This window comes from Sturnus vulgaris, chromosome 9 (genome assembly GCF_052056855.1).
Source record: "Sturnus vulgaris isolate bStuVul1 chromosome 9, bStuVul1.hap1, whole genome shotgun sequence".
In the NCBI taxonomy this organism is placed as follows: domain Eukaryota; kingdom Metazoa; phylum Chordata; class Aves; order Passeriformes; family Sturnidae; genus Sturnus; species Sturnus vulgaris.
The window spans coordinates 24,620,339-24,639,352 of NC_142251.1; the positions used below are offsets into that span (position 1 = coordinate 24,620,339).

Below are 19,014 nucleotides of genomic sequence, written 5' to 3' on the forward strand. Positions count from 1 at the left end.
AGCTCCTGCCACTGTGGATGCTGATGCATTCTCTCTTTCTGGAGAAGAGTATGTTTCACTTGTCTGTAACAAAACTTAAATTCTTCCTCTTTCTGTGTTTTGCAAAATGCCTTATTTATGGCACCAAGAAAAAAGCAGCCCTAACAATGCAATGTGCAAGAGCTGTGTGATAAGGGTTTTATTTGGCAATTTATGTGTATCAGATCACATTTTCACTTTGTGAATACACAAGTAATCACTAGTAATGTGACTTTAAACATATTCAGCCCCTGTCTAACAATGCTCATTTTGAGTCTCATCCAAACCTGAATTCCTCCAAAGGCTGGCTGCCATTTCCTCACTAGAGCTGCATTTCAAGCCATGTTTGCATTCTTCAAGGGTGGGTTAAAGGCAGCCTGTGGCTTTCTGAGAAACAGGGAAAACCACACAAACACATTTTCTATCTTCACTTGGGTTGATGAGACTTCACCAGCCTGATGAGATGAAAGATGAGCCTGAATTTCTATGAAACTTAACAGCATCCAGTGTGGCTTCAAAATACCCTGAAGAGCTCCTGAATCCACAGCAACCTTTCAGAGACTTTTCTACCCCTTATTACTACTCCTAAAGACCTTTACTGTACAATCAACCACCCCTTCCAACGAGATGCTACTCAGGCTGTGTGCTACCAACACAAAAGCAGAATTTTTCACTACCCTGAGACAGTTTCTCTGCTGTTTGCCCTTCAAGCATCTCTGAGCCAACCGTTTCACCAACTGTTTCACCACAGCTTTTGCATAAACCCAGCAGCTTTACACAAACAGGCAGGCTCTTGGTTAAGGAAAAAGAGCAATGAAAAACCCAATAGAACAAGAACAAGCCAGGAATTCTGGAAAAGTGTATTCACAAAACTCACCGATCCTACTCATGGGGTTTTTATAATTTCCAGTGAAAAAACACATAGATGGTGCTGAAAAAAATGCATCTTATTGTCTCTGCTCTACTCTGAGCTTTACTAGCAGAAGTGCACCAAACCTACATGATCAAGTCAGTCAGACTGAACCTTCTGGCCCCAAAGGTTGGGGCTTAAATGGGGTCAGGAGTTTTTCTTTGCCAGTCTCAGAAATGTTGAGGTCAGGACAACAAAACACAGGCCTCAGATTTAACATCCTGCTTTCCAATTCTGCTTGCAGGCAGATCCTTCTGAGGGACATGTGCCTTAGCCAACAGCCACAAATCCACAGCTCAGGAGATGACAGTCTTCTTACCATCCCTTTTGAACAAGAAATGATGTCAAGTCCTTCTGTTGTAATTACTTCCCCTTTAGAAGCACCTCTGACACTAAGAAGATACATGCATTGAAAATCCAAAGGCATTTTTCAAAATTACTTTTGCTGCCACTGGCGTGAGGCAGCTCCTCCTGTTCCCAGAACAGCTGATACCAACCCCCAGTTGCCAGGTGGGTGCTCAGCACCTCTGAAGCCAAGCCAAAGCTCTAAAAGCCAACTGACGTTCTAAAAATTACAGTTTTTGTTTGGGTGTATTAAAAATATCTGCTTAGAGTGCTTAAGAAGAGCCTGCTGAGAGAAACACAGAGCATCAGGTCTTATCTCATTCAAGAATGCCTAGTGCAGAGCAACACCAACAAAGTCAGAGGAGATCATGCAGTCCTGGCTTCCTGACTGAGCAGATACCCTGAGATGCTTTTTAAACTCCTATTCTCGGAGGATTCCTCTGATTTGTAAAATACCATTAACTTGAAAGAAAACACAGAAATGTAGTCTAAGACACACTCACAATACAGAAGTAAAACTTTCCTGAGCCAGCAAACATGGCTTGGTTTTTAAAAAAAAGATATTTAAAAGAAAATAGAAATCTCTTAAGTGCATTAGAGCCACTTTTTTTGCAAATCTGCTCTGGCAAACTCATTTTTTAAACATACACTCTTCTTTGCTTGTCTACTGTATATAAATTGCATATATTCTGATTAACATCCTTCAGCCCAGAATAATTATACATCAGAGAGATGCCTAATAGGCTCATCTTTAAACTCTGCAGAACTACAAAAAGATCCCAAGCATATTTTATGAATATAAGATGGCATCTGCTGACAAATATATGGCACAATCCATTGTATTGTGGTTGCAAAACAGAACCACATGAAGGAATGTTATGGGCTTGTCTTTGCATTATTCAGGATGATGGGACTTCTGAAGGAAAGCAAGAGTGTGTTCTGGTATTGTGAGACTGAAGATAAAAGAAAGTAAGTCACACACAATATGGTAAAGAAAATACAGAATATAAGCAAAACTGCATTTTACCAGCAGCAGGCACTTCACTGGAAGATTCCATGAGGTTTTCTGAAACAAACAGCTGCTACAAGAAGTAATAATGAATCGAAACACTTGGATTTACAACTAGTATTGACAAAGAAATATTTTCAGTTACTATAACCATATTGTTTTAGACTTACTTCAGACAAAAGCTATTTCAACAGGAAAACCTGTCTTAGCCAACAGCTGGAAAGCTCATAGCCTTATTCTGGAAGGAAGGGGGACTGTTACTTTTTACAGATGTCTCCATTCTCATCATCCAAACAGAGTTAAATCTCTGTTTAGAGAGATGGGCCCCATCTGAAATGCTGCTCTCACATCCTCCCAAGGCTGTGCACACTCACACCCCTGGCACAGATTCAGCCAAGGCAACCAAACACAACAGCCACAGAAACTCAACACTCTGCAGCATCCTCAAACTGAGCCTGAGGTTTGGGGCAGCCCCTCATCCCACCCAACAGCACAACTCCAGACACTCAGCTGTCAGAGAGGCTGGATTTTATTTTAAAGCAGCTCTCCTGCAGATGGTAACAATCAAACCCAGCCAGTGCTTCCCTCCACTGCCCAGCCCCAACACCCTGTGACATCCAGGTTTAGGAGCACCCCCCCAAAGCAAGTGTGAATTTGGTTTATAGTCACAAAAGTAACACCTGCCAATGCCAAGCGCTACGAAAAGAGCAACTTCTCAGTTGACCACACTTCCTGCTGCCTGAATATTTAAGGCACACAAAGGAAAAGCCTTGTAGCAAGAGCTGAGTAACTAACAAACCACAAACTCTTGTTCAAAATTACTAGGTAGGATTTTACACTCCTAGCAACACATTGGTGTGGGACGTTTGTTGTGCTGGTAACTCCTTTGTCTCCCAGTGAGGTATCAGCTTCAGTCATCCCCGTTCTGGTATGGGATGTGCTGAGCTGCTTCGTGTTTTTTCCATTTGTAAGGGAAGTCGGTGCTGAGTTCAGATGGGGCCTTCCTCCTTCATTCACTTGGAACTCAGCTTCTTCCTCGAACAAACCCAGTGCTGCCTCAGTTTTTGGTGTCACCACTACTCCACAGCTCCTAAGGGATCACCATGAACACACTGAGCCCAGTCTCCAAAGCCTTCCCCAGAAGCAGATCTGGGGTGTGTGTCACACCAAATACAGCCTCAGTTTTGTTCTGGGCACTCTTCCTCCCCACTGCTTCCCTTGGCTTTGGTAGGACATCATGGAAACAGAATACCAGAATCATTCAGGACGGAAAACCCTCCCAGACCACCGAGTCCAAGCTGTGCCCAATCCCCACCGTGTCCCCAGCCCAGAGCACTGAGTGCCATGTCCATTACTGGGACACCTCCAGGGATGGGGATTCCAAACCTTCCTGAGCAGCCCCTGACAAGGCCTGACCACCTCTTCTGTGATGTAAAATCTGAACCTGCCCTGGCACAGCCTGAGACTGTTTCCTCTTGTGCTGTAGACAGGACAGCTTTGTTCCAGAGGAAGTGTCCAAGGCCAGGTTGGACAGAGCTTGGAGCAACCAGGAATAGTGGAAGGTGTCCCTGCCCATGGCAGTGGGTGGAATGAGATGAGCTTTAAAGCTCCTTCCATTCTATGACTGACCTGTTCTCCTCCCAAAGCACCAAAAACGCCACCAGCAGCTTTGATGAGCTGACAGCGTGGAGCACTGGGGGCTCCTCCTTGCAGACACATCAGATGCAGCCCTGACATCCCTGCCTCAGCCACACTCACAAACCATCACACCCCATGTCAGTGCTTCTGCTGCTACTTCCTGGGCTCAGAGCAAAGACAGATGGAGCACAAGCAGCAGGAATTAAAGTTACTTTCCTTTATAATCACACCTAAAAATACCATCTTCTAATCAACCTCCTATGGTACCTGTCCCATTCATTGCAGGTTTGTGGCACAGCGAGCTGGAAATAGCAGGAACTTGATTTGCATTTAAAAGCAGGTAAATGCCACCTCAGAGAAGCAAATCTATATCTAGTGCAGAATGTAAAGCTGGATGAAACACGTGTCATTTAAAGAAGAAGCTCACACATGGCTCCTGCCACTTTCTTTTCCTGATTTAGAGAAGTGCTGAGTGCCTGAGCACAGCAACAACCTGGCTGGAAATTTGGGGAGAGCATCAAAATCATCAGTTCCCCAAAAAATTAGGCACCAGGTTTGTCAAGCCCCAAATGAACAGCCATAACTCTTCATGCATGAAATCAAACAGCAGCGAGATCAGCTAAGCAATGCCTGCACAGGGCTTTGTAACTTGGCAGGTGTACAGGAAATCTCAGAAGGAAAGAAAAAAACCCAAGCAATGAATCTGGGGCTTCCCACTGAATGAAGCAGTAGAAAAACACACCAAAGATAAGCCTGTGTACCCTGGTCTCCTTCAAGCGTCAGCAATGAGTTCAGGGCTTCAGATCCATGGAGCTTCTCCACTCACACTTAAGCCTATAAAGTACAAAGCTGTGTTTGCTTTCCCATGGCAGTGAAGAGCTGCTGGCAGCCACGGGCTTTGCAGCTTTTTCTAGCTTGCACAGAGGGCAAAACATGGAAACAACAGGGTTTAGTCCAGCAGGAGAATATGGGGAGTGGCTGGAAACCTCCTTTCCCACTCAACTCCAGCTTCCCTTTCGACCTCTATGGACCCCAAACCCTTCCCTTCCCTGCAGGCCATGCCTGAGCTGCTCAAAAGAACATCCAAAAAGAGGAAAACATGTTTTCTTTAGCTTAATTCACAAAAAAAACCCCAACCAAACAAAAAAAAACAAAACCAGCCCCCCCTCCCCCCAAAAAACCCAATAAACAAACCAGCCAAACAAACAAACAAACAAAAAAACCCCAAACCAAAAACCATCATCCATTTTAGCTGCAGTTGTCTCAAAATGGCAATTTGGGGCAGACGCTCAGCATGGAAACTTCATTCTGGACAGCTGAAGGCTGGCAAAGCCTCATCTGCAACTGCAAACACTGGAAAGTGTCTGGCAGACTAAATTGCAGTGATATTACTTTACAGAACATCCTTAAAGAGCAAAAAAGCCTTTTTGTCCTTTCTTTTGCACAGACCCTGCCATTAAATCTTTGCCTGGGGATGATGAAACCTTGCCTTTCCTCTAGTGTGACCACTGCAATATTGGAATATCAAGTGAAAATACATAAAGATCCTCTGTATCATGCTCAGTAAAAGCAAGCTGGTCTTTAGACAACGTTCATCCACGGTATTTAACATCCCAAATCCTGCTCCAGGACTGGTGTCTCCAGTTACCAACATCACAACAATGCCCTGCAGAGAATCACAGCACAAACAGCAAATGTGGTTTCATGCAGAGGAAGGGAAATACCACGTAAAGTTTTAGAAAAACTTCTTCCTGACTCTGGAGATGAGAGAGGCTGAGTGAGATGGATACTGAGTGGCAGGATAGTGCTGGCATCCTCTGCAAATTTGAAGCAGCAACCCCTGTGTACCTCTGTAAAAAGTAAAGAAAAGTTCCTTGGCAGGCAGCAAATTTCCAGATACAGCTCATGAAGGTAATTTTTTTTTAGCTGAGGTCCCAAATACAACGAACCAAAAGTAAGTAGTAAATGGGCTGTCCCAGGAAAGGAGCAGGGATCTGGTGTGCCTGGCCAGAGGTGGCTCTGAGCCCTGCAGAACCTGCAGCTCCCTTCACACGGAACATAAACCTCCGGGGGAAACCACAGATGCTTTTACAACGTCCAGAAGCTGCAGGTATCTTTTTCTAAGGTTAGTGACAGGCTGAGAGAGCTGGGATTGTTCAGCCTGGAGAAGAGAAGGCTTCAGGGAGATCTTGCTGAAGCCTTTCAGAACTTTAGGGGAGGCTTATAAAAAATGAGGGACAGGGCAGATAGTGACAGAACAAGGAGGAGTGATTCTAAACTGCCAAAGGGCAGGGTTAGATGGGATATCTGGAAGAAATTCTTCCTTGTGAGGATGGTGAGGCCCTGGCACAGGGTGCCCAGAGAAGCTGTGGCTGCCCCTGGATCCCTGGGAGTGTCCAAGGCCAGGCTGGATGGGGTTTGGAGCCACCTGGGCTAGTGGAAGGTGTCCCTGCTCATGGCAGGGGGTGGCATGGATGGGCTTTAAGTTCACTTCCCACCCAAACCCTTCCATGATTCTATGATTCCATGGTCCTTAAGGGTCCAGCTGGTTCCCAGCATGAGTGTCAGTGACTGACTCTGCCTGCTGGGATCCATCAGCAGGGTGCAGCTGGGGCTGTCCCTGCTCCAAGGGCTGGCTCAGGCTGCTTCTCCTGATCCTGCCACAGCCTGGTCCCCTTCCTTCAGCTCCCTGGGCCTCTGCTTTACTTTGGCCTGCTTACACAGTAAGGAACCAGGAACAGTATTACCTTATGATGTCTGTGCCACATTCGTGAGGAACAACACACCCTCCATGGAATTGAGGTGTAAATGACCTTTCCTGCAGGTTAGCTGCTGCAATGATGAGAGCCAAACCCAAAACATGCCCTGACCCTAGAAGCACAAGACAGAATGAACCTGGGAAAACACCAGCGTTTTGAGGAGCTATGAACAGCCTGTCTTACATCATTACCAGAGATCTCCTCACAAGCTCTCTGTGGTTTGAAAAGGCCTCGCTGGTGCTGCTGGTGTCGGGGAGAGCCCACAGGCTGCCAGGCTCTGCCGTGGGCGGCTTCTCTCGGCACAAACCGCTACGGGAGGATGCTCCTCGCCCACTCTTTGAGCAGTGACACGTAAAAAACCCGACCTGGAGACCAGCTGACACATTCACTTGGCAAAAAGCTCCAAGGCAGAATTTTTTTTCTGGAGGACCGATCATGACTTGCTCCTGGGAAGGCAGAGAAAGTGGGCAGCAAGCCAAAAACCTGCTGCTCTTTTCAATAGAGCCGTGGAGAGGCTGAAGCCGGTGGCTGCCTGTGTGACAGCCCTGGAGCAGCACAGCCTGCTGCTCCGGCCCAGGGGTGGCACAGACAGGTCCCCTGGAGCCCTCCGAGGGTCACCGGGCACCGGCAGCAGCACCCACCCATCTCCCACGGCTGTAGGGCTGTAGCTGTAGGAGTGTAAGGTGTAGGGTTGTAGGATGCAGGGGTTCCTCCCCCGTTCCCACCCCAAAACCCACCTGGGGCACACCGGGCACCCATCAGGGAGTGCACAGAAGCACGGAGGTGTCCTGCGACAACGTGGGTGTCATCCCTGCCCACTCCTCAGAGCCACGGGGTGCAGGGCAGGGCACAGCTACAGGTGTGGAACTGATCTCATCACAAACAGCACCCAAAAGGTCACTTGAATCACCAGTTTCGGCTTAAAGTATTTACTTAGAAAACAGCTACTCTACTCCTGATCTCACTCGTTGCCTAGAAGAATTTCAACCATACAAAAAAATATCTACATACTTTTGAAAAGTATACTGCTTTTAACTTCTTACTCATGGATTCAGGAGAGCCCAAGAGCCAGCCTTGCTTTTGTTTTCTGCTTCCTGCACTGCAGCTAAGACAACTCCCTAGCTTTAAAAAACATGCAATAAAAAAGATGCAGTAACTATGTAACAACTTTGCTAGTACTACAGTGACCTAAATATTTTGGCTTAAAGCTTCGGTACTAGCCAAAGTGTAAGAGCAACTACTGGGTCAGACCTATTAACAAATATCACAGAAACATGAAAATTAAAGGCTTATGAATTCAAGATATGACACTTAATTAAATACTGAGAGAAACAAAGCCACTAAAATCTTAGGTCATCCAACCAAAATACGCTTCAGTGTAGAATCAGCAGCAAATTTTTTTTATATATATGTAAGACTACCAGAAAGAAAGACACAAGGACAAAGATTTTAGGAGACCCAGGCAGGAGAATCCTTTCTTCACAGAAGTTTGAGCCATTTGCACAAAGCTTTAATCTTGCTTTGATATAAGAGCTGGCCTTGTTTCATCACTCTCCTTTAACTGCAAAAGCAAGTCAAATGCTTGCAAGTATGTTCAAAAACTTGAAAGAACTTTTAATTGTTCTCTAAGTGTGAGGAGAACAGCGTGGTTATTCCGTGCAAAGGAAGAAGCTGCACTTTAAAAGCACATTCCTAATGAGTATCATCCTTCCCCACCTAGACACTGGCTCTGCAGCTGCCACTGCCGAAAGGCACCACCAACAAAGCTGCTTTCATCATCTCAGAGCTTGCTTTTTCTCCCTTGCATACCAATAAAATGTCTATCAGATGCAAAGATTGTCTTACAATTTGTGGCCAAGCTGCAGTAATTTAAGAACTTCCAGTATTTAAGATTTTGGAGAACATCAAGTACAAAGGCACAGCACATTTACAGTGTGTCCCTCAATTACAGATTTGGGGCAAGGATGAGCTTTTTCACTTTTTTTTTTCTCACTTTTTCTATTGAGGTAGTCTTTCCACTGATCCCTGCACCTAATTTAACACTCTACGTAGTTTCTTCTACAGTGACAACAAAAGCATGAAAAATGCCACATGACTTCCCCTACAACCCTGTGGTCTCCCTTCCCTCACACTACCCAAAAAAAGACCAGAGAAAAGCCACATTTCGTTTTTCAGACCCAGTGATGCAGCACATCATCTTTAAGGGTAGTTCTTGTATATGGCTTGTTTTGGTGTAGGGGTTTGAGATGATCCTGCTGAACAGGCACAGAGACTAATTGGGTAACTGGGATTTCTTCAAGCCATATACAGAAGGCAAATGGGGTGTGATCACTGACAATACTTCTGCTGACAAACTAATTAAGGAAAAATGAAAAAATTCACCTCCTGCTTTGATTAGGGAAATCTTGACCATGCCTGCTGCAAGATAACATGGCTGGAAACTTCCAAAATTGCTCACAGAGCTTTTGAGAGAAGTTAATAATGGACCATTTGAGCAATGGAAATGGAACAGAGAAGGTATATCCTGCCTTAGTCTCCCAAAGCTGAATCTGAAAGTTACCAAGGACAGGAAATTCTGTTCACGTGGGTGGCAAATACCTTTTCCATCAATCACATCCCTGGATGCCTTTTGCTTGCATTCAGTCAAAAGGTAAGAAAAAACACTTGGCCCCTTGAATTAAAAGCTATAAAACCCAAAGACAAGCTTCCTCTCCTTTCCAGCACAGGCAGGCACCATTTATCAAAACTATGGGATGAAAATCTGCTACTAACTCCAAAAGCAACAATCTCTCTGAGCACTAAAACTTCTCAGAAAACAAGTAAAGCCAAAAGGATTTTCCTTTAAAAATCTCATTTCTTAGAGTGTTCCGAGAACTTGGAAACTTTGCAAGGTGCATATAATAGAATCTTACATGCTTATTGAAATCTGAATTTCCTGTGCTCTCCACTTCTTCCTTCCGTGGGTATTTATCCCTATTTGGATTGGACTAGATGGTACTATCATGAATTCTGGATTTAATACATGCTTCTGAATGAAAATACTATTCTGCCTCTTCCTTAGATTTTGGGAGGTGCAGATAAATCCAATCAGCTTTTACCAAATGCAGCCTCTAGGAGCTACAAACTAGATGCTGTTAAGTCCAGAGAGACCCCACACTTGTAGAATTTGCTTGGAATGACCTTAAAGCCCATCTCATTCCACCCCTGCCAGGAGAGGGACACCTTCCACTAGCCCAGGAAGTTGCTCCAGGCCCCACCTGGGACACTTCCAGGGATCCAGGGGCACTCCTGCTCTGTATGATGCCACAGCCATGCTCACCTACTGAAAATGGAAGAGAGAATTTCTGGAACATCAAACAACCCAGCTCTGAACAGGCTGGGAGCAAAGGCAGGGAGTGCAGCAAGACTTGTACAGAACTTGCAGTCACACACCAAATTAAAACCAGAAGGATAAGTGACAGTTTAAAGCAGAAAATCCAATATCCAGTCTGAGTGCCTGTCCAAAAAAAGGCCAGCTTTTCCACAATTAATTCCAAGTCATTCTTCCATCCTGCAGCACTCCTCCTGCCAGCTCTGTGCACACTGGCTGAGACCTTCACTCCAGAGCTGTATGGAGCACTCCAGAGCACTTGGGTTCTGTCCCTGAGTCAGTGGGACTCATCTCCATACCACCACTGGAATTCATTCAGCTGGTTTCCTGGAAAGCTAACAACCCATTTCCCATCTTGTCTTTCAAGGAGAGGATAAAGCAGTCTCCTTTTAAGCCTCCAAAATGGGACAGAATAGGAGTCTCTCTGCTTTTTCAAGTACACTACATCTTGTAGGTGCTACAGCATGTGATCGTTGTGCAAAAGCCCAATTTAATTAACACCACACTGAAATTCCTAAGTAAAACAAATATCGAGAAAGAAGTTTCTTACAGACATTAAGTAATAGCTTTCACTGTCACCTCAAAAGAACAACATCTGGAAGTTCTGCCTGGAAAAACTTCCTGAACAATGAGGAAATCTGCAGGGTGCATCCTGGGTGCTGCAGGGTCACAGCCACTGTGCCCTGCACTGGGGGATCCCACCTGCCTGGGGAGGAAAGAGATGAAAAAGAAGGGATGAAACTGCATTTAAACAAACAAATCCAAAGCAAATGACTACAAAGCCTCATCCTCTGGACATGTCTGTTTATAGAAATGGGTAGCCAGGACATGGTCAAGCATACCAAGTATCTTTAAGAAAAAACAACCTCCAGAGAAGTTCAATTTTTCATATGCTGAACTGTTTTGGAGATGCACCTGTTGAAATTACTGGTATTAGGTTCTTGAAATCTTTCCATTCCTGAGAATTAAAAAAAAATTAGTCCCAACACACAACACATGACAGAGCAGAGCATGGTCACCTGCTAATTCCACTGCTGAGGCTGCAGAAATGGAAAATGATCAAGACTTCAAGGGCATTTCCATCTTTGCCACTCTAAGAGCCTCATCCTTGATTGTTTCCTGTCTGCTGGTAGGGACACCAAGCAACACTTTTCCATCAGCAATGATGATACTTCTGACACAATCTCTCAGGACATACCCCTAAGCTGCTTTAGCAGGCACTTTCAGCTGATTCCTGAATTTCACGATTGCACCCCGAGATTGTAACTCCCCACCACCACCCTGGACCTCTCCCTCTTGGGTGTAGCACTCCTTAAGCATCATTAGACAATTCACTCAACCAACAACTCCCATCATAAGTTTAGCCCATGCCTCATCAAACTGAGAGCACAAATTTTTTTAATAAACTCTTTTCACATGACCAACTCCTAGTCTCCTAATTATTACTACCATGTTTTAAATTCCGTTTCACTCACATCCTGAATAATCCCCATGTAGTCCCACCAAAACCCCACAAAGCAGGATTATCTCTGCCACAAGTCTTTTTCAAGGTCCCAGTCCAAAATCTAGAGGAATTACTATAAAATTTTCATTTCATTTTGGAGGGCTTTAAATCATTTTACTCCTTACAATGTGTGTGTATTTAAAATATCTTATGGATTTAAATTCGTGGAAAAATGCATTTTTCCATAAGTCTGGTTGGAAAAACAGGCTTGTGCTGCACAGCACAGAAAGACACCTTTGAAGCTGCTAAGGTTTCCAGACTTGTCATGCTGCAGTGCTTGTGGCCTGGCTTTCTCCCACCTCCCCCTAAATATCCCCCAGACACCTTCTCCCAGAGGACACGAACTGTCCCCACTGCTCACAGGAGTCCCTGCTGACTCATTTTTCCATTATTTCACTATGACACTCGTTTCCTTCAGGCAGGAGTAAGGAATATCAAGTCTTGACATTTTATTGACGATTTCATCCCCCAACAATGACCAATCTTCATTAATTTCTACTCAACAAAGATGAAACATCTTGTGATGGCTTGCAAAGTGTAACTTCATGAGATACAAATATATACAGAGATTTTCTGAGTGTAAAAATCATTTTGCAAAGCATTTTCATCCCCAACTAAGTGTTTAGGCAGTTGATTCAAACTTCACAAGATCCCTGCCCTTGCAGTTTCAAACACAGCTTCAATTTCCCCCAGGTGAAGACCACCTGGAAAATCACACATGGGCATTGTTTGCAGCAGGGGATGCACATTACCAGGTCGATAATTACATTTGCTGCCTTTGCCCAAGTATTGCCCCGTGTACAACCATACACAGCTTTGTGAGTTGGCTGCTTCAGTCCCACCACGTTTTCCCTAAGAGCACAGAAGCTGGAAGCAGTTTCAGGTGGAAATCCCAGGCTTTGCCTTCAGTAACCAAGAAGTTGTGTGGGATGCCTTCCTGCTTTTCTCTGGGATTTGTTCTTCCAGCTGGTCTGACAAGGCTCGCCCCCGTTCACCCATGGGAAACCACAGGCAGCAAAGCTCCAGGCTCTACCATGGTGCCCCTGCTGAGGGCAGGCTCTTGAGGGGTTATAGAGGCACCTCTTTGACTGGGTTTGCATATTTTCAACATAATTTTACATCTCACGTAATTCTCGTCCTCATTTGGTTCTCCTCTCATCCCACAAGCAATGTGAGCAGACAGATTTTCAGAAGTCAGAAAACCTGTTGAACTGTACCTGTGCTGATGTAGAATCTATAACATGGAATTGTGGAATATCCAGAGTTGGAACAGACCTACAAGAATAATCAAATCCAACTCCTGCCCTGCACAGGACATCCACCACCTTTAATGCTCAGCCCCTCATTTCCATTCATTACATTGTGCTTTAGCTTAAATATTGTCCAAGTAAACTACAGGGCTTTACAATCCGTTTAATTTCAGACAAATTAAATTATCATTACAGCAACAAGAAATTAAATTACATCATCACGAAAACAACTAGGAACTACACCAAGCTCTCAGGTGAAGTAATACTCAGGATTTCCTGTCTTGAGGCTACTGGTATTTGGGCCAATATGAGGGAGCATCCCAAAATGCACAAAGTTTGGAGAGTGTTGCTGGCTCCTTTGGGTTGCTGTCTCTCCATCTCCCTCCCTCACCAGTGCTGTTCCATTCCAGCACCTATGGATTGACAATTCTGCTGACAAAAAGCAAGTGTTTCCCTTTCCTTTTTACTGAGGACACCCTTGCATCACCTGTGAAGGGAAAGAACCCCAAAAGTTGCCATCCCACTAGAAAAAGCCACCTAAGCTTCACGAAGGCAGCTAAAAAACATACTGCTTATTCAAACTACACTCAGTGTTCCACGTGCTCCCTCCTGCAATGAGGGGAGCTCACCACAGAGCTCCTCAATAAATCACAGCCAGGTGTGTAAGACAGGCAAGGCCCGAGTGTCTCAGACTCCAGCCTAACATCAGCAATAGGTTTGGTGAGCTGGCTCGATCATGCTCTGTTTCCATTGAAGGTGCTCTTCACAATTCCTTTTCCTCCTCGAAGTGCTAATGCACAGGGCAGCCTCTGTATAAAGTGCCTCATTAATTATTTTTCCAAGCAGGAGCTTCAAGTGGGGGATCCTCACAGCACGAACAGCAGACTTGAGCCAGGGAATGAGCACAGGATTTTAATTCCTTCTTCCACAATGACTTCCCTCTGGCTCTTGCCTGTGCAAAGATGTGATGGGCAAACAAGAGCTGTGTCTGGAGAGCTGCAGAGCTCTCAGCATGACCAAGGTACCCTCCCTGTGAGGGGCAGGCAAGTCTCAGACACACATCCAGCCCTACTTCACACACAAGGATTTCCCAGCCTTTCAGCAGTAGCTCCCAGTTCTAATTCTAGACAATGTCCAGGACAAAGACCTGCATGATTTCCCCTAAACCAATAAACTCCCTGAATTTCCTAATTTTTTTTTCCCAGTAAACAGACATCAACCTTTTCAGGTGCTCACAACTCAGGGACCAGAAACTTGAAATGCTGAACTGTGAAAATGCAATTCTGGCTGCAGCGTGGGGATGAATGTAAAGAAAAATAGAAATCCATGAGGACTGCACCATCATGGCTCTGATGGAACTTGAAACCACCCTCAATGGTGCAGGAAAAACTGACAGTACTGATAGGACACTGTTGAAAAATCTTGGCGTGTGGGGCCAGTAGCTCTGCTGACTGCTTTTTGGGTAAAAGCCATTTAGTAACTGGACATCCTTCCCAATATGGGAATCTCTTGAAAGACCCACTGTGATTTCAAAGGAGTCCTAACAGAGGAGTGGCTCAATGTTTGCACTCCCTCTGCACCACAAAAAAATCCCAAAGCAAAGAAATCCAAGGACAAGCTGGGCTGAGGGCACCACCCAGGAGTCCCCCTCCGGCCCAAATCCTCAGCACAGAGTTTGATCTCCCAGCCCACAAGACAGAGGGCTCTTGCAGGCTCTGCATGCATCATACATCAAGTGCTAGAACTGGGCTTCCTTTTCTCATGCAAACTTTTATCAGACTTGTAAAGCTTCAGCCTTAAATTTGCTTTGCAAATAATCTACCTGCTGTCTGAGCGATAAGCAGCACAGGTAAGAGTAAGCTGTGTTTCATACTGAACTCAAGAAAGAAAAAGACTCCCTAAACCCCAGAATTACGCTCTTTTCCTTCATAGTTTAATAGCAATATGCCTAATTTAAAGCCTATCTTTTTTTTTATTTGCTCTCTCTCTCCTAACACTGTAATGGGATAAAGAACTGCCCGTACAGTCAGACTGTGTGAGGTACACACCTAGCAGCGTTGCCACTGCCTCCGCTGGGTTTGGCACAGCGTCAGCCCCTGTGGCGCTGCCTGGATTCGCACTGGCAAAGCCTCGGGAGCTGCCGGCTCTGGAGAACCGGGATCTGTCACACGGGCAGGCTCAGCGCAGCGCTCCGCACTCTCTCAAGTCTCACCGTCTACTTAGAACTCCCTCACTGCAGACTTCTAAAGCATCCCCCTTAAGAAAGTGCTCCAAACTTCATCGGACGCTGAGAATCAGCTCAACCCGCGCTGTCCCGCCGGCTGCCGAGAGCTGCCCGGGATGCGCGGGGCTCCCGGAGCGCTTCCAGCGCCTTTCCCGACCTCCGGGATACCCGGAGCGCTTCCAGCGCCTTTCCCGTACCCCGGGATACCCGGAGCGCTTCCAGCGCCTTTCCCGAGCTCCGGGACACCCGGAGCGCTTCCAGCGCCTTTCCCGAGCTCCGGGACACCCGGAGCGCTTCCAGCGCCTTTCCCGAGCTCCGGGACACCCGGAGCGCTTCCAGCGCCTTTCCCGAGCTCCGGGATACCCGGAGCGCTTCCAGCGGCTTTCCCGTACCCCGGGATACCCGGAGCGTTTCCAGCGGCTTTCCCGAACCCCGGGATACCCGGAGCGTTTCCAGCGGCTTTCCCGAGCTCCGGGATACCCGGAGCGTTTCCAGCGGCTTTCCCGAGCTCCCGGGGCTCCCGGAGCGCTGCCGGCCGTCCCCCATCCCCGTACCTCGGATGTAGGCGCACTTGCTGTCGTCCAACGCTGCGGAGGCGGAGGCGCCCATGGCTCGGTGCGGGCACCGCTCGGGCACCGCTCGAGCACCGCGGTCCCGCCGAGCCCGGACCGCTCCCGCCGCTTCCTCCGCAGGCACCGCCCCCGAGCCCCGCCCGGCACCGCCCCTGGGGCCGGCACAGACCCGGCACGGACCCGGCACGGACACCCGGCACGGACCCGGCACGGACCCGGCACGGACCCGGCACGGACCCGGCACGGACCCGGCACGGACCCGGCGGGACCCACGTCTGCCCCAGGCACGCTTGTCCCTGGCTTCCCTTTGTGCGTCCACTGTGCTCTGCCCCACTGTCAGTCGTCACCGCAAAATCCACATCCCCTTGGAAACACGGTTAGACCTGCAGAGTTTCCCCAGAGTTAAAGACCGTGCCAGAGGAAGAGCACACTCGAACAGGACCAAAATGCCTTTCCTGGAGGTGTCCAGGAGGCAGCTGGGTCTGCTGCCGGGTGATGTGTGCGGTGGTTTAGAGGTGACAGTGGCAGTGCTGAGGTGACGTTCGAACCCGATGGTTTTAGAGGTCTATTCCAATGCTGATGATTCTATGATTCTTTGATAAAGGTCCTGGCACAGGTCGCCCAGAGAAGCTGTTGCTGCCCCTGGATCCCTGGAAGTGTCCAAGGTCAGGCTGGACGGGGCTTGGAGCAACCTGGGCCAGTGGAAGGTGTCCCTGCCCATGGCAGGGGGTGGAACAAGATGATTTTAAGATCCTTTCCAACCCAACCTATTCCATCCTTCTGTGACTGTGATTTATAGTCTTCAGGGCCGTATTCTTCCACTCTTCCCAGGAATATTGCAAACTGCTATTGTATGTTTGATTCCAGGATGAACAGTAAACCTACACAAACAGGCACTAAAATACACATCCCTTCAATAAATACTGTCCAGTGATTGAAACAGGCAAGCACACCAGTCTGCAGATCCTCAGCACAGCAATGTAAGACAGTATGGAACAGATACTGAATTCTCCTGCCCCTGATAATAATTTCACATCATACCTAGATGTGACTTTCTAAAGTATTTCCTTCTTTTTTGCTGTTTTTATAACATTCACCCAGCTGACTGGCCATGGGCAGGATGCCATCCCTCATTGTGCCTCAGATGTTTGGTATGGAGCTGATGAGTTGCAATGAATATGGATTTTGCTGACATGCTGGAGGTTCACAGTGACTGGAAGTTACACATTTTACCATTACATACTTCTCATTCAGCTTGTACACATCTGCCACTCACTCTGAAATTGCTTTCACATAGTTCAGTTTTGCTGATGTGTGCTGTGGGGTTGGTAGATTTATCACTATGTCACTCAGCTGATCACAGAATGGTGGAACATTTTGAGGTTGAATCTTTTTAAACCAACACTGAACCTGATCAAATTTGAAATATTGCAGATGATACGTGACACTGAGTTCAGTATTGTGCTAAACAACCTCCTTCCTTCCAAAATTCCTGTTCCCTGGGCACACACTGGTTGTATCTAAGTGTGATGGAGCAATTGCTTCACTACCTCGAGAAGAGCAGGTTCATCCAGAGCATCACTGAGCCAGCGTCTCACAAGTCTATAGAGGCCTCAGCTGAGCTAAAACATTTCATCAACACCACTTCTAGAGGTCAAATGTGAACCAGACTCTGGTTTAAGTATATTTGGTTGTTAGGCTCTGCCTGAGAACTCTCAGCAAGGTGGCTGCTGTGGTTTGCTCACTGCATCTCTGTGAGCTGTGTGAGCAGACACCAGTGAGGAAATGCTGGTCACTGGCGTGCATTTTGAAGGCATTAACTCAGAGGAGAATTCAGGCTCTGCTCAGAGCAGTGTATCTTTTATCAAAAGTAGCTGAGGAGCTTTTTATAATGTAAGTGAAATGGGCAAGTCAGCTCCAGGAGTCTGGAGAGATAAACCTTGGAGAATTCATGAGCCATGAAGTGGATTGCAGTTCTGTCCTTTCATTTAGTAGATGAAAATATGCCAAATCCCAGAAGTTTCATACCCCAGAACAGATGTCAAAATATGCACTGAGTGGGAAACCTCCCTGTTTAATTACAGCTAGGGTAAAAACAAAATGAGAAATGAGGAGTTTATTTAGTTATAACATTCTATACTTTGGTACTACCAAACTAGATCCCCAAGATCCCCAGGCATTTCATAATGCTTGCTAATTAAAGACTGATTTCCTTTTTAAGATAGGGAAATGCTGTGTTTTAATGGCAAAGCTTGTGTCTTTATCATCTTAAAAAGACACCATGAGAAATGTGAGCAAAATCAGGAACAGAGATAAATGATCCTATTTATGTACTGCTTAAAACAAAAACCATCCTCAAGATAAGAAATTTGCCACATTAAATTTTAAGCTGATGTGACACCTGCAGTGCAGCTATCGATGATAAAGTAATACAATCAAAACAAAAATACCACCAGAGCCAAAACAAGTATTTTCCCACTTTTTCTCCTATGAAATCTTAGTCTTAGGGTTATATTTGTCTTTACACACCCCAAAATTCCTTCTTTAAACACCTGTTTTGTACTATAGCCTAAAGAGCAAAATGAAAGTGAATTCCTGAGTGAAGAGGATCAGGAGAAGCCTTTCTTTCCAAACAAAGGGATGAAGATCTACCTCTGCTGCCTCTGTGAGTTCACCTGTGGCACAGTCACATGAAGAGAGAGGTGGTTTCTTACATCACCACTGTCCAGGCTTCCTCATGCTCTGGACCCATGAGGCAGCCAGTGGAAGCACTGGGAGCTCTGGTACCCAAAAAGTGCAGTGCACTGTCACTGCTGTATTCTGCTTTGGGAGGGAGGGAAGGGAAGGAAAGGAGGGAGGGATAGAGGGAGGGAGAAGGAGTCTTTCTCCACAATCTCATCTGTTTGATCTCCCACTGTGGTGGAACACTGCTGTGCCCCAGACATGACTAGATCCATAGATCCATTCCCAGTGCCATGGGCACACCAAAGAATGAACTTCCAGGGGCTGTTAAACACACAGTCCTTAACACAACCACAGGGCTGACAGTCTGCAGAGATATCATCAGAGGGACTGATAAAACCTTGGCCACCTTGCTGGCTGCTTCTCCTTGTGTGCTGGTGAAGGGGACGTGCCAAGGAGCCGGCTCCTTTGAGAAGCTGCACACAAGCACTTGGCTGTGCCCTTTGGTGCAGAGGTTCACCCTGTGTGTGCTCCCCCACCGCCCTCTCGGCTGCCTCAGAGACCTGGTTTGTTACCAAACCGAAGCACTGAAGTGAAAGGTGTGTGGAATCCATTGGGAGAGATGATTCATTACCCAAATCTCCCTTCTGGTATTTCTCCAAGGGAAAGGAGCCGTTTTAAGGCCGCTGACTTTGTTGACACAGCCAATTTCAAATGTAATGAAACTGTAATT

At 46.4% G+C, this 19,014-nt stretch overlaps 1 protein-coding gene across 1 annotated transcript in view; it reads right to left on the reverse strand.

Moving 5' to 3' along the window:
- NIBAN1 (niban apoptosis regulator 1) overlaps positions 1–15,672 on the reverse strand; it is a 55,537-nt gene extending 39,865 nt beyond the window's left edge. Inside the window, exon 1 of the mRNA XM_014886696.2 lies at positions 15,582–15,672. Coding sequence (XP_014742182.2) covers positions 15,582–15,636 — 55 coding nt within the window. The 5' untranslated portion in view covers positions 15,637–15,672. The remainder of the gene's footprint in view (positions 1–15,581) is intronic.
- Between the last annotated feature and the right edge of the window lie 3,342 nt (positions 15,673–19,014).